The 24,324-nt window shown below is 51.0% G+C and overlaps 1 protein-coding gene across 4 annotated transcripts; it reads right to left on the reverse strand.

Annotated features, from left to right (window-relative positions):
• Nucleotides 1–211: 211 nt before the first annotated feature.
• On the reverse strand, nt 212–22,553 carry SHISA5 (shisa family member 5). Of its 4 annotated transcripts, none has more exons than XM_060630975.3 (6): nt 22,370–22,553; nt 19,849–20,005; nt 9,725–9,808; nt 1,905–2,020; nt 1,544–1,756; nt 212–1,430 (listed from the first exon to the last, which is right to left on the reverse strand). In XM_060630975.3, the coding sequence occupies exons 1-6, from the start codon at nt 22,434–22,436 to the stop codon at nt 1,351–1,353; spliced, it is 717 nt and encodes a 238-aa protein (XP_060486958.1). In that variant the 5' UTR covers nt 22,437–22,553; the 3' UTR covers nt 212–1,350. The 4 variants fall into 4 exon arrangements, with proteins under 4 accessions (XP_060486958.1, XP_060486959.1, XP_060486961.1 ...); XM_060630976.3 differs by having other exon boundaries at nt 22,373–22,552; XM_060630978.2 differs by lacking the exons at nt 9,725–9,808; nt 19,849–20,005; nt 22,370–22,553 and adding an exon at nt 3,841–3,959.
• Between the last annotated feature and the right edge of the window lie 1,771 nt (nt 22,554–24,324).

Consider the following 24,324-nt stretch of genomic DNA (forward strand, 5'->3'; position numbering starts at 1 on the left):
CTCCTGCACCTCTGCCCACACACTCAGGCACCTGGGGATGGGGACACAGAGGGTGCCACAGTCTTTGCCTTCACCCTCTCTAGCAGGATGGTCAGACGTCTGAGCCTAGGGAAGGCAGAGAAAGCATGGAAATCCAAGAGGTGGATGAAAATGGTACATGGCCTAATGCCCTGTCCCAGTAGCCAAGGCTCTGAAGAAAGGAGGCAGCAGCCCCAAATGTTTGCATTTATTATAAACAAAGGTGCAGACCCTAGGCTCTCAAACACATCAACAGGCACAAAGCTAAGACAGATCTGGTGAGATATTAACAGAGGAACGGGGAACACCGAGGTATTCGTGTCTGGGCCAGAGCAGCCACCGAGGCCCCCCGCACCTTTGGTCCAGACAGCCCCTTGGCCCAGGTGTCCCAGGTGCCAAGACACACTGTGGACTCGGGTTTGGGAGCTGGATGTTCTGTTGAAGCTGGTGACGGGAGAAGCAGGGACTATCAGAGGTCAGACTGTGGGCCAGTTTTCCTCCAGGACTTAGGGGTCTCGGCCTCACAACTATCATACACACTTTGAAACAGAAAACAGGCAAAATGTTTGGCTAAAAAGGCAATAACACTGCAGGGAGGACACCTGAGTGTGCCAGTGGACAGAGGCTACCCTGCCTACCTGTGATGGGGGGTCATGGCCAGCCAGGGCAGCCAGAACTGTGGGTGGATGTAGCCCTCTGGGTGGTGCCAGGAAGAATGCAGGGACCATCCAGTCAGACAGTGGTCGGGGACGGGTGGGGCTCTGCCTGAAGTGTTTTGATCTCAGGAGGCTGCCCACCCTCCCCTGGGCACAGCACAGGATCTGGGGACTATGGGACATCTGCTGAAAGGATTAAAATCCAACTTAGCCAGGTCCCAAACTTCACCCACAGGCCTGCATCATAGCTCTGGTTCTCTGAAGAATCCCCCATGCCCTGGGGACAGGCCATGGCCTCAAGCAGTGGCTAGCTGCTCCACCGAAACTGGAACATATATGCACGCTGCCCACGGAAAGCTGTACTATCCTAGCATGACACAAGCCCCACCTGGTCTCCCTGGGGTGGTATGGAAAAGAACTCACCCCAGTCTTTGAATTTTGTTTGAGATTTCAAAAGAGCACGATTTCAAGTGAGGAAGAGAACAAAGTAGGGTCCCAGCAACTCTGGCAAGGACTGCTTCCCACCACGTCAGCATCACGAGAAGTCTCGTGTACAAACAGGACTCACGCACCACGCACGGAGAGAAAAGGACCATGCCTGCGTACCCAGTCTGACACGCGCGCGCGCACACACACGTACACACACATGGTGGCAGCCCCAGATGCAGGGACATGCTCAGGGGGCTGCCTTCGGGGGGTCCATGTAGGCTGGGTTGTAAGGAGGCTGGGTGGCAGGGTAGGGCATGGCCGCACCTCCTGAAAATAGAGAGGACACTGGTTGGTTATGAGCACGGGGGCTGCAGTGCGAGGGGGCAGAGGCAGGAGATTTAGGGGGTTCAGGAAGGGTCAGAGCTGGCAGTGGTACTCACCGGCCAATGTCTCATGGTAAGCCGGGGGGCCCAACGGCTGGGCGGGGTAAGGTGGTGGGTACTGTGTCGGGTAGGGTGCCGCTGGCATCCCTGGCTGCGGGGGCATGGGGTGATAGCCCTGGTACGTCGGTCCGGGGTAGCTGGGCGGCACACTTGGAGGCTGAGGGTAAGGGGTGTGTACCACGGTGGTGGCCGTGGTGGTGGTCACAACCGCTGCAAAGAGAATCCCAGTCAGGACCACTGCCACCCCTCGCTCGGGCTTAACCAAGCCAGGGCGCTGCTCGGCTCCCCTTGCCGCCTGGGGTCTGCACCCCGTACACCAAGGGTCCCGGCGGGGTGGGGAGGGGACGGGCGTGCTTACGACGTGGCCGGCAGCACATCTTGTAGAGATAGCAGCAGGAGCAGGTGAAACAGATGATGACGGTGACGACAGAGAGCACAAAGATGGTCAGGCCGATGGCTACAGTTGCCCCAAACCTGCCAAAGAGCCGATCATGACCCAGGGCCTCTCGCCCCTGCCCAGGACAGAGTCCACACCCCACCATTCCCAGGGGCACCCCTCTTGCCAGAGGAGACTCTGGGCGACACAGAGCAACATCTAGGTTGTGTAGCTTGAACCTCTTTCAGAATCCGTTTCCTCACGTGTAAAATGGGGTTTGTCTTACGAGTCTGTATAAAGCACCCAAGGTCTACCCCTCTTGCCCCGCCCGAGGAGCACGGCAGGGAGTTCTTCCGGCGCCTCCCCACCATACACCCGTCTTGGCCACCTCCGCCTAGTCAGCAGACGGTTATCGAGCACATGCCACAAACCAGAAACTCAGCAGTGGGTGAGACAGACCCGCCCTTGGCCTCCGGAAGCCCACAGCCCAGTGCAGGAGGCAGATGTTGAAGGTTAAATGACTGTGGAAGCACAAGGGACAAAGATGGGGGGAAATTCCAGGAGAGCCGAGGCCAGTGTGGCCAGAAGCGTGAGGAGAGGCACGCAGAGAACACAGACTCAGCACTGGCCCCGGAGTAGGGTTGCTGGCCTCCCGGAGTGACAGTGAGCCTGCTGGATGCCAAGCACTGTACCAGTGGGTGGGCTCCTGCACTCTGGCCAGTATTGCAGGCCGGTGAACAATGAAACAGGTAGACAGGGGCGCCTGGGTGGCTCAGTCGGTTGGGCGTCCGACTTCAGCTCAGGTCACGATCTCGCAGTCCGTGAGTTTGAGCCCCGCGTCAGGCTCTGGGCTGATGGCTCAGAGCCTGGAGCCCGCTTCCGATTCTGTGTCTCCCTCTCTCTCTGCCCCTGCCCCGTTCATGCTCTGTCTCTCTCTGTCTCAAAAATAAATTTAAAAAACGTTAAAAAAAAAAAGAGAAAAAAAAAAAGAAAGAAACAGGTAGACAATATGGGCGTGCTGGAGGTAATCTTGCCTTCCGGAAGGGCCTGATGCCAGGCCCTCAGCAAGGACCACAACAGAGTGGAGGGGCTTTAAGAAAGAACAGTTTTGGGCAGGAAGGTCACTAAAATTGACTTTCAAGGACAGAGACCCTTGTTCTCCTCCACAGGTGCCAAGGGACCAAGCTCTATTCTAAGAAAATGTACATGCTTGCTGACTGCACCTAAAACATGGAAGGAGCAGGGTGCCTGGGTGGCTCAGTCGGTTGAGCGTCCAACTCCTGATTTCAGCTCAGGTTATGATCCCAGGGTTGTGAGATCAAGCCTTATGTCAGGCTCCATGCTGAGCATGGATCCTGGTTCAGATTCTCTCTCTCCCCCCCCCCCACCCCGTCCCCTCCCCTCTACCCCACTCACACTCTCTCTCTCTCTAAAATTAAAAATTAAAAAACATGGGCACCTGACTGGCTCAGTTGGTAGAGCATGAGACTCTTGATCTCAAGCCGCACAATGGGCATGGAGACTACTTCAAAAACAATTTTTTTTTAATTAAAAAATAAAACTTGGAAGAACCTTGGCGAGCTGTTAGGGCCTCTGCCTCTACTGAAGACCCAGGGGAAGGCTGTGGCTCCACCCCGCCCTGCCCCGACCTGGGGGGAGAAGCTGCCCCTCACAGTCCGGAGGGGCAGCACCACCTCAGCAGGGCCCCTCACAGCCCAGGGACAGGTGAAGAACAGACCTTTCATGCTCTGGACTCCAAAATACACAACCGCATTTGCAAAGCAGGAACCACTGGCCACTGTGCCGGCCCCTCACCTTCCCCTGATTCATAAGCTCCTCCCAGGCCCTCTGCTGCCCCCAAGGAATGGAGAGAAAGAAACACACACACACACACACACAGTATGGCGCCCAAGCTCACCCCATGTTAGCCTCTGCCTTCACTCCAGGGCCGCCAGGAGCCCTGGACTTCCCCTCTTTCCATCATGGGCCACTCAGTTTCAATCTCCTCCCCTTTCGAGGAAAAGGAAAGCAGATCTTGGCCCTCCCCTATCCCTGACGTCAGTGGCAGGAAGAGCAACACAGAGCTCTTAAAGACACAGCAAGGCCCAGCTGCACCAGAGGGGCCAGGAGCAGGCAGGGAAGCCAAGTGTTCAGGTGGTCCTCCCAGAGTTGTGTCCCCAGCCTCACGTGCCCCGACCTGGCCTCTCACCAAGGCTATCCATCCGTCCTCCTGCCGAGACGCTGCCATGGGATCTGAGATGCCCTGAGTGCCCAAGCCACACTCCTGCTCAGCCCCAACTCAGCCCACCAGCCCCGTTCCAGCTGTCCTCCTTGATGGGTACCTTCAGTGATCTAGGCCCACCAGCAACCCCCAGGGCCTCCTGGATGACACACGAATCCCCTCAGGACCCCCTCTCCCACCAGCACATGTTCCAAGCCAGTAGCCTACCTTGCCAGGATGATGTAAGTGCCTCCTCAAGTGCCCCTGGCCAACCTGCCAGGTCTGATCATGTCACTCCTGCTCAAAAGCCTGCTATGGCTCCTATAGCTCTCAGGATCACACAGGAATTCGCTTTATAATTTACTTGTTAAGCTGTATCTGGGGCACCTGGCTGGCTCAGTCAGTATAACACATGACTCTTGATCTTGGGTTGTGAGTTTGAGCTCCACATTGCGTGTAGAGATTACTTAAAAGTAAAAAAATTGGCGTGCCTGGGTGGCTTAGTCAGTGAAGAATCTGACTCTTGATTTTGGCTCAGGTCATAATCTCACAGTTTGTGAGATTTAGCCCAGCCCAGGGCCCCATGCGGACAGCACGAAGCCTACCTGGGATTCTCTCTCTCCTTTCTGCCCTGCCCCTGTTTGCACGTGCTCATCCATGCACGTTTCTTCTCTTAAATAAACTTAAAAAAAAAAAAAAGCTCAGATATTTTAATAGAAATAAATAAATAAAATATTTTTTTAAATTTTATTTTAAAAAAATTTGGGGGCACCTGGGTGGCTCAGTCGGTCAAGCATCCAACTTCAGCTCAGGTCATGATCTCATGGCTCATGGGTTCGAGCCGCACATCAGGCTTTGTGCTGACAGCTCAGATTCTGTGTCTCCCTCTTTCTCTGCAACTCCTCCACTCGCACTCTGTCTCTCTCTCTCTCTCTCTCTCTCAAAAATAAATGAACCTTAAAAAAATTTTTTTTTTTTGAGAGAGAGCATAAGTGGGGGAGGGGCAGAGAGGGAGGGTGACAGAGGATTTGAAGCAGGGTCTATGCTGACAGCAGAGAGCCTGATGTGGGGCTCAAACTCACAAATGGTGAGACCATGACCTGAGCTGGGTCATGCTTAACTGGGTCATCCAGGCACCCCTAAATTTTCTTTTAGAGAGAGAGAGCGTGGACAGGGGAGAGGGGCAGAAGGGGTGAGAGAGAGACAGAGAAAAAGAGAGAATCCTAAGGAGGCTCCACACTCTGCACTGAGCCCAACACAGGGCTCGATCCCACAATCCTGGGATCATGACCTGAGCTGAAATTAAGAGCCGGATGCTGAAATGACAGCCAGCCAGGTGTCCCCCCACCACCAAAAAAAAGTCTTAAAAAAATTTAAAAATTAAAAAGAGATAAATTATGTGTATCTATTTGTACTTATCTGTATATATATTATAGTTTACAAAAAAGGGGGGGGGGGATCTAGGATCTGTCTCACCAGATAGTAAAACTTACAATAAGACAAATTTTAATCTTTAATTAATAAAGTCTAGGGGTGCCTGGGTGGCTCAGTCAGTTGAGCGGCCGACTTCGGCTCAGGTCACGATCTCGCAGTCCGTGAGTTCGAGCCCCGCGTCGGGCTCTGTGCTGACAGCTCAGAGCCTGGAGCCTGTTTCGGATTCTGTGTCTCCCTCTCTCTGCCCCTCCCCCATTCATGCTCTGTCTCTCTCTGTCTCAAAAATAAATAAACGTTAAAAAACAATTTAAAAAAAAATAAAATAAAGTCTAAATAAAATAAAACTTGTGTGGTCTGGGACTCCCACCTTACCTTGTTCTCTGTGCTCTGGCCACATCACCTTCCTTTCAGCTTTGCAAAGCCCCATGCTGTATCTTACCTCAGGGCCTTTGCACATGCAGTGCCTCCTGCCTGATCCACTCTTCTCTTTGTCTCACCCCCATGTAATTAATTTCTGTTCACCATTCAGAACTCAGCTCAAAATATTATTTCATCAGGAACACTTCCCCTGACCATGCAGATAAGTTTAGGTAAGAACTTCCTGTCTACCTCAGTTTATAAACACTCAATGTGAGCATTTGATTAACATGTACCTTGCCTCCAGCCCGTGGATTCACAGAGGTACAGACTGCACCTGCTTTGGGCCATCACTGTAACTCCAGTGACAAGCATACAATAAGTGTTCAATACATACCTGATGAATGAAAAACTCACTCAGGGACCCAGGGGCAGCACCTCGTAGGACAGCAAGGCATGATGTTCTGGGGAAGGGTAATATTTGAGGGGTGGTTGTAGTGTGGCAGGGGTCTGTGGTACCAATGGCCACAATTCCAGTTGAACCATGCCTCTGAGAGGAAGGAATGATATTCCCAAGGTTGGGGCTACCTCCCAGATCAAAGACACCAAAGGCCAAGTTCAAAAAATAGAGTCAGCCCAGGCAGGGAGCAGGTGGGGCTGAACTGGGGGGTCCCAGAAGGCCAAAGACTCCCAATGTTCAGACTGGGGAAAGGCCATCTCTGGAGCAGGGACACTAGCACTTTCACCATGACGCTGGCAAGACAGGGGACTGGCCGTGACACAGTGGGTGTGAGAGCTGCAGAAAGGATGCTGGGAGGGCCAGGAGAGGTGCACCATTGCCTCATCTCACCTCAAGGACCTGTATGCCTTTCCTACAAACTGTCACAGCAGAGTCAGGATGGAGGGTCAGCAGCAGCCTGCCTGGGGTCTGAAGCCATGCATCCTACCAGTCAGGTGCTTAAAAACATGCCAATCCTGCCTGACCATCCCATGAGTAGCAAGGGACTGGGAAGGGACAATGAAATCAGGATCCAAAAGAACCATGACAGAGGAGCAAGAAAGCTTTGGGGAGGGAACAAGCCAAAAAGGGACACAGCCACTGACCATTCAATAGGGCAGGATGGGGCTCGCCTACCAAAGGTGGGGAGCAGGCAGAAGACTTGGGCCAACTCCAGGCCCATGGATAACATGGCCACACCATAGGGAGCACAGTGCCACATTCAGGGAAGATATCACCCATCCAGGCTGTGACAGGCAGAAATAGTCTCATCTGGGTCCCTGTGCTCTGAGCTGGTGCCTCATTCTTGGGGAACCCAAGGAGTCACTCACAGAGGGAGACAAGGGGTTTTTCCTTCTATCGAGGCTTCCCTGGAGCTCCCAGCCATGGCCTGGGCAGCAGGTGCCGGACCCACCAAGGAGCCCACACTCCAGTGGATAAACAGCACCCTTGGCCGAGGGGGCAGCACACAGATGCCCACCTGAGAGAATGGACAGGCAGCCACCTGAGGGCATTCACAGAAGTGTCGTTGGTGACTGTGCCCTTTTACCTGCCTGGTACCTACTTCCCAAACCCTAAACCTTTATTAAGACAGGTGTCATGTGAGACACAGGGGCTCTGGTAAGAAAGCAGAGAAGAGACGGGGCAGAGCAGGGTGGGGGCAAGTCAACAGCATTACTGTCAGCACTTCTCAGTGGGCAGCACGTCTGGGGCAGGAGGCATGAAGGGCACAGGCAGGGCAGGAGGCACAGGCACCCCCACCAGGCACAGTGGTGTGCACGCTGCAGCGTGTGGCCCCGCTCACCAGTTCCGTGACTGGTGCACACCTCAAGGCGCGACAGGTGCTCCTGGGCTCGTCCCAGTCACCTCCCTAACTGCCTGCCACAAGCCCTGGCAGTCATTCCTCCTATGCCCCTCAGGGACCTTGTTCTGCAGCGTCCCCTCTGTCCCCTTTCCCAGCCTAAGTCTCCACCAGCACCGAAGAAGCCCTTCTTCACCCTGACTCCTCCTCCAACTCCTGTCTTACTCCTCACTGGTTCACAACCAGATATCTCCCTGAAGCTGTCTACACTCACTTCACCCTACCCATTTCCAACTCACTCTTCAATCCACTGCACTGAACGGCTCCTGCCACAGGTGCCATGGCCTCTGTGGTATGGCATCCACATTTCTCAATACCCCACGGACCGGGCGTCTTCCTCTTTCCTCCCACTTTTATGAACCCTCCTGCTCAGCTCCTCCTGAGGCCATTCTTCAAACGTTGCTGACCCTCAGATTCAGTCCTCAACACACTCCTGCCACCCAACCTGAACCCTTCACCCCAAACCTATTCCTTGTCCCACATCCTCTCACAGGGCCAGACCTCTGGCCCTGTCAACAGAGACCAGCTTCCCCCACCCCTCCCTAGCGCAGCTGCTGAATGCCCGTCTCCAGCCTCATAGCACCCCACCAAACCCAGTCTCCCTCTAGCCTCCCAACACCTTGGACTGGGAAGCCATGGCTGCCTCCCACTAGCCACCCGCCACCCCGTCCCTGCCTGCTGCCTTCATCCTCCATAGAGCAGCCAGAGTGGTCTTCCTAAAACACCATTCAGACGAGCACTGCCCAGAACCCCATGCTGCCCGCTGTCCTCAGGACAAGGCCCACCCCTGGGCTGCCCCCGGCCCACACTGGCTGGACATCAGAACATCCTGTGGGGCCATCTGAAAGCCCACAGTTCTGGGACTCAACAGTGGAAGGGCATTCCCTGGATGTGGAGGGAGGGGCTCATCGAGGCGTCAGTCCCCAGTCGGCCAAGGGGGCAGGATCAGCCAGCAGACGGGAGTACAGAGGCCGGGCCCTGGGCGCTGAGGGGGGACCACAGGCTGCACTTCTCCCCTCCCCACTCCCCGGTGCCCCATCTGATTCCACATCCACCCAGGTCCACAGGGCAGGATGGGGCAGGCAAGCACCTGGACCCCCGTGCAAGCCCTGAGCCCAAAGTCTCTTCTTCCTAAGGGGCAACCAGGCCTGGGCAGATCTTCTCCCAAAAGGGGCTTCTAGATCCACCAGGGCAGGGGCAGGCGGCACGTGGAACAGACCCCACCAGGAAAACACACCAGTGGCTGCACGCTTACTCCATCCGCATGAAACGTGTGTCACAACACCTAGTCATGGTGGCAACAAGACACAGCAGGAAACTGGCCGAGGGAACTGAGCTTTCAAAGATTGGGTTGTTCCCTGGCCCCCTGACAGAAGGGCCCTGACACAGCAACCATAACTCACAAGCCCAGACACGGGGACTGGGTGTCATCGGTTGTCCCAGCATCTTCGCCGCGCTCCATCATTACCTCACCACCGTGCACCTGCACCACCATCGCCCACCGCCATCACCCCGTCACCTCTTCACCCATCACTGTCGCCCCGTCACCACCATTGCCCTGAGACCATCACCACCATCACTGTATCACCATCGCCACCAAAGCCCCACCACGTCACCACCATTGCCCCGTCGCCGTCACGATCACACCATCCCTGTCACCACCGTCACCATCATGCCCTCCCTATCACCTAGGTCAACATGGACCCCTACCCTTGGCCTTTCAACTGCCAACCATAGTCCTCCCATTCCTGAGTACGATGATGAGGACACAACTTTCCAACATGAGGAGCAAGGGACCCGGTGGTCAGTCTCTGGGGCTAGTCACTACAATGACTCTGCGGCATCCCTGTCCCCACAGCCCTCACTCTAGCCCGCTGAGCCCCTTGTCATCTTGGCCAGAAAGATGCGCGCAGCCTGCAGGTTTTATTTACCCTGACATGGGGTCGCTGTCCAAGCTGGAACGGAACCTCAGCGCCGAGCCCAGCTGCTCCAGTGGCTCTATATCAGTGGACACGCTGCAAAGAGGAAAACTCACAGTTAATACACCCGAGCCCCACCCAGCATACCAGGAACAAATGCTACCTTAGTGCACACACACAACATGAACCAAAGCCAGTCCTGTACGGGGCCGGCGAGTAGCCCTAATGGCCTCCTGAGCATGACTATCACACACACCAGGATCTCAGGCTAGAATGCCACACATTCTTCTTTTTTTTTTTTTTTAATTTTTTTAATGTTTATTTTATTTTTGAGACAGAGAGAGAGAGAGAGAGAGAGAGAGAGAGAGTGTGTGTGTGTGTGTGTGTGTGTGTGTGTGAGTGGGGGAGGGGCAGAGAGAGAGGGAGACACAGAATCTGAAGCAGGCTCCAGGCTCTGAGTTGTCAGCACAGAGCCTGACACAGGGCTCAAACCCATCAACCATGAGATCACAACCCGACGCTTAACTGACTGAGCCACCCAGGTGCCTCCCACACATTTTTCTCAAGTGCACATGGAAACATTCTCCAGTACAGACCACAGGTAAGGCCTGGCAGGCTCAATAGATTTGAAAAGATTGGTATCATACAAAGTATCTTTTCGAACCACAATGCTACTAAGCTAGAAATCAGCAAAGGAAGATTACCATGTCACAAAGTTAAAAAAGAAATGGTAGGGGCTCGGTAAAGCGTCCAACTCCCGATTTCGGCTCAGGTCACCATCTCACAGTTTCGTGAGTTTGAGCCCTGCGTCAGGATCTGCACTGACAGCGTGGAGCTTACTTGTGATTCTCTCTCCCTCTCTCTCTGCCCCTCCCCTGCTCGCGCTCTGTCTCTCTCAAAATAAACAAAAAAAATTTTTAAGAAAATTATTAATGAATTACTGTTAATTGTGCTAAATGTACTATTGATACAGTGGTTATATTTCTTTACAAAGGACTCATTTGTATAGATAAAAACTAACATTTGAGGAGAAATTTTTATGATGGTTTAATTTTTATTTTGTTTTAAAGTAATGAGGAAAAGGAGCACCTGGATGGCTCAGTTGGTTGAGCGTCCGACTTCAGCTCAGGTCATGATCTCACAGTCCGTGAGTTCGAGCCCCGCGTCGGGCTCTGTGCTGACAGTTCAGAGCCTGGAGCCTGTTTCAGATTCTGTGTCTCCCTCTCTCTCTGCCCCTCCCCCACTCGCACTCTGTCTCTATCAAAAAATGAATAAACGTTAAAAAATTAATTAATTAATTAATTAATGAGGAAAAAAAGTGGTGGAAAGTGTATGGTCAGAGTGTGGGTAACTATGGAAGCAGGTCATGGATGTGGAGTTATTATTCTCTTGTTTTTGAATATATTGAAACTTTCCAAAATTAAATGTAGAACAAAATTCAAAAGCATGAGGAACAACTACACCCTAAATTTGAAGGAAAACTGAAGCTGAGGAGAAAATACTTTTAAAAAGTCAGAGAGCAAGGGCTCCTGGCTGGCTCAGTCAAAAAAGCATGCAACTCTTGATCTCCAGGTCATGGGTTCAAGCCCCAGGTCGGGTATAGAGATTACTCAAATAAATAAAACTTAAAAAAAAGAATCAGTATGTAGGCTTTGGTGAGCAATAACAGAGCAGAGGATGCCAAGCTGGTGTGTGGGAGGCTGGAAAGAGAGACCCAGGGAAGCTAACCCGGCATCTGAGGCCCTGTTGCTCCCGGGGGCACTAGCCAACTTCAGAGGGGCAGCTGAGGGGCTGAGTGGAGATTGGACTCAGAGCCCACCAAGTGACGATGATTCTCTGATGATTCCCACCAACTGGGGATGAGACCTAAAAAGCTGCACCCCAAGAATAAGGGAGAAAGTGAGCAGAGAGCTGAGCTCCTAATCCTCTTGGCCTCTGCAGTTAGGCCAAGGTGGTCTGAGAGTGCCGTGTCCCTGCAAAAGCAAGACTTCTCCTCAGAAGTCCTGAGCTCCAAATTTCTACAGTCAATTTTGCAAATGTAATGTTAGGCACACATTACAAAGTTTTCAGAAACACTAGGACACTAGACAACATGAATACAAGACCAAAGAGAAAGGGACACGTGGGTGGCTCAGCTAAGTGTCCGACTTTGGCTCAGGTCCTGATCTCATGGTTCGTGGGTTTGAGCCCTGCATTGGGCTCTGTGCTGACAGCTCAGAGCCTGGAGCCTGCTTCAGGTTCTGTGTCTCCTTCTCTCTCTGCCCCTCACCTGCTCACGCTCTGTCTCTCTTTGTCTCTGTCTCTGTCTCTGTCTCTGTCTCTCTCTCTCTCAAAATTAAACAAACAGGAGCACCTGGGTGGCTCAGTTGGTTGACTGTCTGACTTTGGCTCGGGCCATGATCTCTTGGTTCGTGGCTCTGAGCTCCACATCAGGCTCTGTGCTGACAGTTTGGAGCCTGGAGCCTGCCTCAGATTCTGTGTCTCCGTCTCTCTCTGCTCATGCTTTCTCTCTCTCAAAAATAAATAAACATTAAAAAAATTTAAAAATAAATAAAAATAAAAAATAAATGGGGCGCCTGGGTGGCTCAGTCAGTTAAGCATTTGACTTCGGCTCAGGTCATGATCTCGCGGTCCGTGAGTTCAAGCCCCTCATCGGGCTCTGTGCTGACTGCTCAGAGCCTGGAGCCTGTTTCAGATTCTGTGTCTCCCTCTCTCTCTGACCCTCCCCCGTTCATGCTTTGTCTCTCTCTGTCTCAAAAATAAATAAATGTTAAGAAAAAATTAAAAAAAATAAATACTTAGCTTCTTTAAAAAAATATATAAAAAATAAAATAAAAAATAAATAAACAATCATTGGGGCACCTGGGTGGCTCAGTTGGTTAAGTGTCTGACTTCAGCTCAGGTCATGATCTCATGGTTCATGAGTTTGAGCCCCACGCTGGGCTATGTGCTGACAGCTCAGAGCCTGGAGCTGCTTCGGATTCTGTGTCTCCTCTCTCTCTGTCCCTCCCCTGCTCGTACTCTGTCTCTCTCTCTCTCTCTGTCTCTCTCTCAAAAATAAACAGGGGCGCCTAGGTGGCTCAGTCGGTTGAGTGTCCCACTTTGGCTCAGGTCATGATCTTGCAGTTCATGGGTTCAAGCCCCACATCAGGCTCTGTGCTAACAACTTGGAGCCTGGAGCCTACTTCGGATTCTGTCTCCCAGTCCTGCCACTCCTCTGTCTCTCTCTCAAAAATAAACATTAAAAAAAATTTTTTTTTTAAGTAGTCAGAAAAACCATATTGCTTGCAAAGGAGCAATCATTAAACTGTCAACTGGTTTCTCAACAGAAATAATAGACAACAGAAGACAATGGAACGGGGTGCCTGGCTGGTTCAGTCGGAAGGGTATGCAATGACTCTTAGTGGTTTTTTTTTTTTTTTAATGTTTATTTATTTTTGAAAGAGAGAGGGAGAGTGCGAGTGGGGGAGGGGGAGAAAAGTGAGGGGGACCCAGAATCCGAAGCAGGCTCCAGGCTCTGAGCTGTCAGCACAGAGCCCAATGCGGGGCTCTAACTCACAAACTGTGAGATCATGACTTGAGCCAAAGTCAGACAGTTAACCGACTGAGCTACCCAGGCGCCCCAGTATGCAATGACTCTTGACCTCAGGGTCATAAGTTTGATCCCCATGATGGGTGTAGAGATTGCTAAAAAAATAAATAAACGTAAAAAAAAAAAAAAGAATGGAATGAAAGCTTTAAAGTGCTGAGAGAAGTTAGTAGCTGCCAACCTAGAAATCTATAACCAGGAAAAATATACTTTGAGGAAGAAGGTGAAATAACGACATTTTCAGAGAAACAAAAACCAAGAAAATTTGACACCAGCATACCTGCATGAGAGGCAGAAGGAACATGATCTCAGTTGAGGCTTAAAGATGCAGGAAGCAATAAGAAGCAGCGAGAAGATAAAGATATGGATAAATGTAAATAAATATTCACTGTCTTGTATGGAAAACAATTTGACAATAAATTTCATATTGAAATAAATAAATAAATAAATATTCACTGTCAAAAACAATTAAAATACTGTCTTTGAGGCTTACAATGGTTATACAAGAGATAAAGAGGGACATTACATATGATAAGATGAACAATTCATCAGAAAGTCAAAGCAACCCTAAATATGTATGCACCTAATAACAAAGCATCAGAACTCATGAAGCAAATATTGACAGAACTAAAACAACAAACATATCTGTGGTCTCCAGTAATCAATAAAGCAAGCAGACAAAACCAAAAGGCAGAAAAGAACTAAACACTATTATCAACCAACTTGATCTGACACTTATAAAGCACTATACCCAACAACTGCAGAATATACCATTTTTCAGGTTCATATGAAACATTTACCAAGGTACAGTATAGGTTGGGTCATAAAATGAGTCTCAATAAATCTCAAAAGACTTAAATCTTAAAAGAAAACAACACAATGAGGTATCACCACACATTCACCAAAATTACTGAAATTAAAACCTAGGCAATAGCAATGATCTAGATCTTGACTGAGATATTATATGTGAGAAGTATACATTTATTAAAACTCATCAAACTGAAACATTCAGACCTGTGCATTTTGCTGTATGTGATTATAGCTCAATTTTTATTTTATTTTATTTTTTTTTAAATTTTTTTTTTTAACATTTATTTATTTTTGAGACAGAGAGAGACAGAGCATGAACGGGGGAGGGTCAGAGAGAGAGGGAGACACAGAACCTGAAACAGGCTCCAGGCTCTGAGCTGTCAGCACAGAGCCCGACGCAGGGCTCGAACTCACGGACCGCGAGATCATGACCTGAGCCGAAGTTGGATGCTCAACTGACTGAGCCACCCAGGCGCCCCTAGCAAAATTTTTAAAAATGACTTACAATGCCAAGTTTAGAGAGGATGTATAGAAAACTGGGACTCTCATACATGGCTGGCAAGAGTGTAAATGGTACAGTGTTAGAAAATTGGAAGTATCTGCCAGTATCTGGAAGCTGAACACATGCACCAATGACTCAGCAATTTTACTCCAAGATATTTACCCAAAAGAAATATGTTCCTTTGAAATATTTATTTATTTAAATAATCTCTATCCCCAATGTGGGGCTCAAACTCATGACCCTAAGATCAACAGTCACATGCTCCTCCAACTGAGCCAGCCAGGCACCCCAGAAATATGTTCCTTTTTTTTTTTTAATTTTTTTCTATGTTTTATTTATTTTTGAGGGAGAGAGAGACAGAGTATGAACAGGGGAGGGGCAGAGAGAGAGGGAGACACAGAACCTGCAAAGCAGGCTCTAGGCTCTGAGCCATCAGCACAGAGCCCGATGTGGGGCTTGAACTCGTGAACCATGAGATCATGACTTGAACCAAGTCAGAAGCTCAACCAACTGAGCCACTCAGGCGCCCTGAAATATGTTCCTTTTAAAAGGCACCAAAGAGGGGCACCTGTGTGGCTCAGTTGGTTAAGCATCTGACTTCAGCTCAGGTCATGATCTCACAGTTCTTAGGTTCAAACCCCACATCATGCTGAGAGTTCAGAGCCTGGATAATGCTTCCGATTCTGTATCTCCCTCTCTTTCTGTCCCTCCCCTGTTTGTGCTCTGTCTCTGTCTCTCAGAAATGAATAAATGTTAAAAAAAAAAAAAAAACTTAAAAAAATAAACAATAAATAAATGGCACCAAATATTTGCCTGGGTGGCCCAATTGGTTGGGTGTCTGACTTCAGCTCAGGTCATGATCTCAAGGTCCATGGGTTCAAGCCCGCACCAGGCTCTGCGCTTTAGATTCTGTGTCTCCCTCTCTCTCTGCCCCTCCCCCACTCACACTCTGTTTCTCTCTCTCAAAAATAAATAAACGGGGCGTCTGGGTGGCTCAGTCAGTTAAGTGTCCGACTTCAGCTCAGGTCATGATCTCGTGGTCTGTGAGTTCGAGCCCCACATCGGGCTCTGTGCTGACAGCTCAGAGCCTGGAGCCTGCTTCAGATTCTGTGTCTTCCTCTCTCTCTGACCCTCCCCCCGTTCATGCTTTGTCTCTCTCTGTCTCAAAAATAAATAAACGTTTAATAAATAAATAAATAAATAAATAAATAAATAAACGTTGGAAACAAAATTTTTTTAAGGCACCAAAGGTTTGTGAAAAAGAGTTCTTAATATCGCTATTAGAATAGCGGGGGGTGGGGGGGTGGGGGAAGAGTAGCAGAAGCCTAGTCTAATAAAAGGTGTCTTAAAAAAAAAAAGAAAAACTACAGCAGGAGAGTCTGGGTGGCTCAGTCAGTTGAGCATCCATTTTTGGCTCAGGTCATGATCTCACAGTTTGTGAGTTTGAGCCTCGCGTCAGGCTCGTTGCTGTCAGCAGAAAGGCTGCTTCAGATCTTCTGTTCCCCAACTTCCCACCACCACCCCCCACCCCCAGCTCTGCCCCTCCCCCACTAACACTCTCTCTTCTCAAAAATAAATAAACATTAAAAACCACACACATACAAAACTACAGCAAACATTTTTTAACCAGGAAATGATGAAAGCCTTCCCTCTGGAACCAGAAACAAGAATGCTACCTATCACCACTTTCAATCATCATTGTACTGGAGATCCGAGCCAGTGTAATAAAACAAGAAAAATTAATTAAAAGTATAAGAATTGGAATGGAAAAAATAAGACATTAACTGCACATGATGTGACTATTTTTGTAGAAAATTCTAAAGAAATTTCAATTAAAATCACTCAAATTAATAAGTAAATTTAGTAAAGTCTCTGGATACAAGGTCAATTTATTAAAATTTATTACCTTTCTCTGTATCAATACATAATGAGAATTTTAAACTATACTACTTACAGTACTATGAAAAAGACTGAGGCACCTGGATGGCTCAGTTGGTTAAGCATCCGACTTTGGTTCAAATCATGATCCCACAGTTTGTGGGTTCAAGCCCCATGTGGGGCTCTATGCTGACAGCTCAGAGCCTGGAGCCTGCTTTGAATTCTGTGTCTCCTTCTCTCTCTCTGTCCCTCTCCCACTTGTGCAATCTCTCTCTCTCTCTCTCTCTCTCTCTCTCTCTCTCTCTCAAAAATAAATAAATGAACTTAAAAGATTTTTTTTTTAAAAGAGTAATTACCTAGGAGAAAGTACAGATGCAGGAAAACTATTTGACAAAATTCAAGATCCCTTCATGACTAAAAGTCCAAGCAAACTAGAAATAGAAAGCAACTTCCTCATTCTGATAAGAGGCACCAATGAAAAAGCTACAGCTAGCATCATACTTAATACTGAATGTTTTCTCCCTAAATTGAAACCCAGAAAGAGATATCTGCTCTCATCACTTCTATTCAACACTGCACTGGAGGTCCCAGCCTGTGCAATGAGGCAAGAAGGAGCAAAAGCAATACAGAGTATAAAAGAAATAAACAGTAGAAGAAAAAAATGGAATAAAAACAAACCAAAACAATATGGTAAGTTAAAAAGAAAGAAGTACAGAATGAATAGGAGAGAGACCAATAAAAAGCACAAAATAAGATGGCAAATATAGTCCCAGTACAATATTACACTAAATTTAAATGAAATGCTCCTGTATTTTAAAAAATTACTGGAATGGATTTCTTTAAAAAAGACACATGCATAAAAGTAAGGACACCAAAAGGTTGGAAGTAATCTTCAGGTGTGGCTGGCAGTGTATGCAGCCTGGTGTCGCCATTCCCAAGATCACTTTCTTAGTCAGTAATTACATACATCTCACTAACCTGGCAATTTGCTCCCATGCACACTTCCAAAAAATTCTCACGTGGTTCCATAAAAGGAGATAGGAAGTACAGGAGGATGTCCATCACAATTATCTAGGATAGCAAGCTTAGGACTCAGACCAAAGAGAACGACACCACAGGGGTGGGCACAGGCCGGATGTACACAATGCAACATGGATGGGTCTTACAGACGCTGTGCTGAATGCAAAAGGTAAAAGAGTTCACCGTACCCACAAAACAATGTACATTTTGCAAAGCACAAAGTGGCTCTCTGCCCCTCTCTCCCACTTGTACTCTCTCTCTCTCAAATAAAATTTAAAAAAATAGGGGCGTCTGGGTAGCTCAGTCATTTAAAGCATGTGACTTTGACTCAGGTCATGATCGCACAATTTGTGAATTTGAGCCCTCATCAGGCTTTCTGCTGTCAGCACAGAGCCTGTTTTGGATCCCTGTTTCCCTCTCTGCCCCTTCCACGCTGGCACACACGTGCACATGCACACAGGCACGCACGCGCTCTCTCTCTCTCAAAATAAATAAATGAACTTAAAAACAAATGGGTGGGAGGGGCTCAGTGGCTCAGGGGCTCAGCCCCTGAGTGGCTCAGTCAGTTAAGGTTAAGCTCCGACTTCGGTTCAGGTCATGATCTCATGGTTGGTGGGTTCGAGCCCTGTGTCAGGCTCTGTGCTGACAGCTAAGAGCTTGGGAGCCTGCTTTGGATTCTGTGTCTCCCTCTCTTTCTCTGCCCCTCTCCTGCTTGCACTCTGTCTCTCTCACTCTTTCTCTCAAAAATAAATAAACATAAAAAAAATTTTTTTTTTAAATAAATAGGGGCACCTGGGTGGCTCGTCAGTTAAGGGTCCGACTTCAGCTCAGGTAATGATCTCAAGGTTTGTGAGTTCGAGTCCCATGTCGGGCTCTTTGCTGTCAGCCAGAGCCCCCTTCCGATCCACTGTCCCTGTCTCTCTCTCTGACCCTCCCCCACTTGCGCAAGGGTGCATGTGCATGCACTCAGTCTCTCTTAAAAATAAATAAACGTGGGGGCGCCTGGGTGGCTCAGTCGGTTAAGCGTCTAACTTCAGCTCAGGTCACGATCTCGCGGTCCATGAGTTCCAGCCCCGCGTCGGGCTCTGGGCTAGTGGCTCAGAGCCTGGAGCCTGCTTCCGATTCTGTGTCTCCCTCTCTCTCTGCCCCTCCCCCGTTCATGCTCTGTCTCTCTCTGTCTCAAAAATAAATAAACACTAAAAAAAAAAAAAAAATTTTAAATAAAAAATAATAATAATAAATAAATAAATAAACGTGGGGTGTCTGGGTGACTCAGTCGGTTGGGCAACCAACTTCACTCAGGTCATGATCTCACAGATTGTGAGTTCGAGCCCCGCATCGGGCCCTGTGCTGACAGCTCAGAGCCTGGAACCTGCTTCGGATTCTGTGTCTCCCTCTCTCTCTGCCCCTCCCCCACTCACATTCTCTCTCTCTCTCTCTCTCTCTCTCTCTCTCTCCAAGAGTAAATAAACATTAAAAAAAATTTTTTAATTAAAAAAACATAAAAAATAAAAATACAAATAAATGAATAAACTTTTAAAAATAAAAAATAAATTAAAAAATTAATTTAATTTAATTTATAAATAAATAAAACCCAAACCATGAAAAGGACATACACACTGGTAGCCTATGGAGTGAGAGGGAAATGGAATGGTCATGTGAGATTAAAGTAAATACGTAAGATGACAGGGGCTGGTCTTGCCCAGACTGATGATAATCAACCTGCCATGAGCTGAGAAGTTTGACCATCTCAACCGTTTCTATACCCGCGACCAAACACAAAACACAGATGTGGCAAAGGGAGACCTCGGGACCAGCCCATGAAACAGCCTAAACCGAGATGCAATGCAAATCCAGGGGCCAGACCAAGAGGACACAGGCACGGTGCAGTGCGACGTGCCTTCCAGGGCCCACAGGATGATACCTACACAAATCACATACAATCCCCCAAGAGGTGCATGCACGAACTGTGGGGTACACTCACACCAAGGCATGCACCGTGCTGGTACAGGTACACATCCAGGTACATACCCAGGGGTGAGCCACAGGGCCAGCTGAGGCCACCAGCCCCGAGATACCTGCTCAGCCCAAGGCTGAGTGAGGTGGGTGAGCTGCAGTCCTCTAGGGTCGCAGGGAAAGGGGCAAGGGGCTAACTGAGCAAGCTCTGGGGAGCTCAGCCCAGAACAGGGGCACCCCACCCCCACCCCCACCCCTGGTCCAGTGCTCTACCACCTCGAGGGGGCTGAGAGGCGGAGGGGCAGGGCTATTTCCCTTTCATGTACACTCCTGCTCGGGGCGGGCTCAGGCCTCCCCCCCCTGCGACCACCGGGCACCCACCTGGCCTCAGGCACAGAACACTTTTCCTCATCCCACACAAATTTCTTCAGCACATCAGAGCAGCAGTATTGTTTGTAACAGGTGCCACAGCAGAAATCAGGACAGGACTCAGGGAAGAGGATGCGTCCACGGGAAGCCACACACACTTCACTGTGGACTGGAGCAGAGAAACACACTTGTTAATCTGTGGCCACAGGGCCAGGCCTCATGCCAGATCTCAGCCATGTCCTGGCTAGCACAGCCCCTTTCCCAGCACTGCCAGCAGGCACAAGCATCTGGGCCATCTGTGAACCATCCTAGTCATTGGCCACCTCTAGCCGAAGCCCCCATCAGCCTTGCCCTCCTCCCTGTCCCACAGCAGAGCACCTAACAAGCCCCCTTCCCTCCCCCACCGGCCACTTGCCTTCTGATAGAAGATTGACCTTTCTAAGTGGGAGTTTGACTGGGCTACTTCCTGCTCTCGGACCATCCCTGGTCTCTACTGCCTCAGGATCAAGTCCAGAGTCCACAAAACGGGTTTGGACTGCAAAAGGCCTTGACGATCACCCCAGCTTTCCAACTCTACCCACATTCTGCCTATATTCTTCTTGCCTGCTTCCCATTCCCCACCTTCAAATCTACTCATCCTACAAGGCCTCACTCCAGGCCCCCTCCTCCAGAAACTGCCCAAGCCCAGCAATCACAGACCTGAACAGTAATACCCCCAACTAGCTGCTGGGGCCCAGGCACTGGACCAACTAGTTCTCAATCCTTATTCCTTCTCCTCACCTGGGCCTGGGCCCCTGCTAGACACTGGACTGCAGGGGCCTGGCCCTCACAGACCACACGACAGGCTGTCTCCAGACCAACTCCCCATTGGCTACAGTTACACCCACCATATAAGAGTCTGTGAAACAATTAGCCCTGGGCTAGGGCTGCAGCGGGTGCCTAGAAAATGTTTATGCCCTCAGTGGCCAGGGCTCCGAGGCAGTGGCACCACTTGGAGTCCCAGAACCATTACAAGGCTCTCAGGCAAAACTGGGATCTAAGGATATTCCCCCAGGCTGGGGTATAGACAACACTTCACTGTACCAGGCCATGCTGAGAGGACCTGGCTGACAAGTGTGGGAAGTGACCGGGGCTTTGAGAGACCACAAGCCTTGCAAACTTCCAGGAAGATGCTACAGCCAAATGTTCCCATGCATCCTTAGGTTATATAAGCAGAGGCCTAGTGCCCACCAGCAGGAGGGGGCAGTCCCGGATCGTGCCTGGGCAGACCCCCACATAGAACACCCAATCCAGTAAGGCCCAGATGACTACAGTAGCTGATAAACCATGAAGTGTGGCTACTTCACCTGGAAACAGTGCTGACACAGCACCTGGAACGCAGAGACCCAGAGTGGCCAGAGCCCTGGGGCAGCGTGCAGTGTCTGGAGACCATGTACAGAGCGAGGCCCACAGAAAGAGGCACTGAGTGGCCTCCCTGAGAAGAGATAACTAGGAATGGGATGGGGGCGGGGGAGGGGTGCTCTGCTCTTGGCAGGTTCAGGCAGAACCCTGCTCTGGGCAAAGCTGCAGGACAGAGGACCTGACCACTACCAGGCTCACCCTGGTAGTAGGTATGGTGGCAGGTATGGTCAGCATGGCCCATGCTACTGGGTTACTCGGGTGAGCCACCTCCAGCAGGGTCTTTACAGCCTTTACAGTCACGGCCCAGCCTCCAAGCTGGGACTGAAGACACAACGCTGACGCTGTCTGGGCCAAGAGCCCATGACACAATGCTCTTCTGGGCCCCAGACACTTCCCAGTGGAGGAGGCTTCCCAGATCTCACTGGACCAGGGACCTGGGCTCCATCTTCTCACTTTCCCACCCCAGGTCCCCACATTCATCTCAGCCCCCAGGAAATAAAGCCCTTCTCCTGGAGGAAGCCACTCACGCCAGAGGGATCATCCGCTTCCTCTGGCTGGGCAAGGGGTTGTTCCAATTCCTACCCCTAAAAGGCCCCCAGCCTGGCCTCCTCCGCCTGTGAATCACCCGTCTGGCTACCGTCAACACACACACAGTGATGTTTCCTCCAACCCCGGGGGGAGACCGGCCTCAACCTGGCCTCAACCCGGCAGGGGCTTCCACACCCAGTAAACAGAGCCCAAGGGAAAGCCTCTGATGGAGGGGCCAGGCCTCCCTGCTGCCACCACCCTAGGCTAAGGCCAGGCGGGAACTCCTACCCCAGCCCCTGGGGACCCAATCCCTTGTAACACGTGAGGGAGCACAGACCCCACCACCACCACCACCATTCCCAGGCAGAGCAATGGTGGCAACTTCCTAGGGTCTGGGCAGTGTCAGTTCAGACTGGGAGGGGTGCTGTGGTGGAGGTCAGGTCAGTCCTGAGGGTTGGCTGACTGCCTCGCGGTTAATGGGGTGCGGGACACTGTGGGGACGGTGTTGCCTGGGCTCACGCCAGGGGCGCACGGACGTGGCTGCCCCGCTCCCCTATACACTGTCCCCGCCCGGGACAAACTCCCCCCACCCCCAAAGGCTCACCACCTGGAGGCGGCGGGAGCAGCAGCAGCAGCAGGAGGATCCGTGGCGCGGGGACACGCGCAGCCATAGCTGGGTGGCAGACGGACAGAAGAACAGACAGACAGAAGAAACAGGGGTCGAGGTGCAGCCGCAGCCTCAGCGACCCGTGCGGCCACCGCTTCCTCGCCCCGCCCCGGCGGCCTGTTCCGGGAACCCCGCCCGGAGGAGGGAGCGGAGGGGAGGAGGGCGAGGCGAGGGAAGGGGAGAGGACGCCCCTCCCAGCCTGCCGGCCAGGCCCACGTCCGGGGGCCAAGCAAAAACTATGGCCCGGGGCCGTTTAGGACGCTGACAGGCACCTGGCGACCACCGACGTTGACTTCTGTGCACGGGATACTTTCCGCTCCCTGCCCCGCTCCCCCTCCACCCCGAGCCCCAGTTCCTAGCCCTTGACCCCAAGGGGGTCTCCACTGGAATCTGCATCCTAACACTTGGGAGGCTGGACACAGCCCTTCCCCTCCCCGTGGCCCTGGGCCCTCATTCTGCATCGGAGGACCAGGTGAGGTGGTGGGGACAGTGCCCAGAGCAGACCTGGGCACACAGTAGGCACTCAATAAATGCCAGTCCCTTCTGCAAGCCTAGCCCATCACCTCACCCACTGGGTTGATACCTCTATCCCTTCAGGCATCCTACCTGCCCTCCCCCCCACACCCCTCCCAGCTCAGGGCAAGCCTGCTTCAGATGGCCTGGTCTGAGGATGGGAACTGGAAGCTCCCAGGCACACCAGGCCACCTCCTGGCTCAGGGGGAGTCTGGCTGGGCCTCATCCGCGTCTGCTCCAGACCATATGCTCACACAAGACACCTTGAGATGGGGCAATGGCTAACGGTGGCTCTGCCACCCACTGTGGAGCAGGGGTCTGGGCAGAGCCAGGGAAATCGAGAAGTCTGTTCCAGCTGCTATAACAAAACATCATAGATTTGGGGGCTTGTAAACAACAGTTCTGCCCACTGGGAAGTCCAAGATCAGGCTGCCGCCAGATTCTATGTCTGATGAGAGTTTCCTGGTTCACAGATGATTGTCCTTTCCCTTTGTTTTCACTTGGCAGAAGGGCCCAGGGACCTCTCTGGGGCCTCTTTTATAAGGGCACTAACCCCCATTCATGAGGGCTCCACCCTCAAGATCTCATCACCTCCCAAAGGCCCCACCTCCAAATACCATCACCTTGAGGTTAGAATTTCAACATATGAATTTTACGAGGACACAAGTGTTCAATCTATAGTGAGCATTTTTTTACCCAGGGTTTCTGACCTGCCTCCCACCTGCACCGGGCACATCTAGTACATTATACTCAAGGCAGAAAACATGAAAGGTCACGCTAACGGGGCCCTGGAGCCAGGGCATACATCCTGTGCACCACATCACGTGTTTCTCACCTGAGGACAGAGTGAGACCTGAGAGGGCAACCTGGGGTGTCCTCAGTGCAGTTCCCCAGGCCAGCATGTGAGAGGAGGGAGGAGAGGGCTTGGCCACCACCTGGCCAGGAAGGGGTCCGGGCTCAGCACACGGGGCAGAAGCTGACTATCCCTGGTTAGAATGAGGAGCCCTCCCCGTCCTGCCGCGCTGCCTCTGCCCCCTCAGCAGCACGGCCTGAAGCTGGACACAGCCCAGGTCCCCCTTCCCCATGCACAACAGACACCACGTGCTCACCTCCACGTCACTGTCCAGCTGTCCTCTGACCCCCCACCCCATTCCACTCCCTGGGTGTCCAGCCTCTGCCTCCCACAGACTTGTCTCTCTTCATAACCCAGTCCTTATCCCCAGCAAACTCCCAAGAGTTGTCCTTTCTTACCTCCTATCACTTGTCTTTGGCTTTCCTGCTCTGACACCTTCCCCCATTTCTTCTAGGTGCCTTTCCCCTGGCCTCATCCTCCCTGACATTTTCAGGATTGGGATCCCCGTGCTTGCTCATCCTCCCAC

This window comes from Panthera onca, chromosome A2 (assembly GCF_046562875.1).
Source record: "Panthera onca isolate mPanOnc1 chromosome A2, mPanOnc1 haplotype 2, whole genome shotgun sequence".
NCBI lineage: Eukaryota > Metazoa > Chordata > Mammalia > Carnivora > Felidae > Panthera > Panthera onca.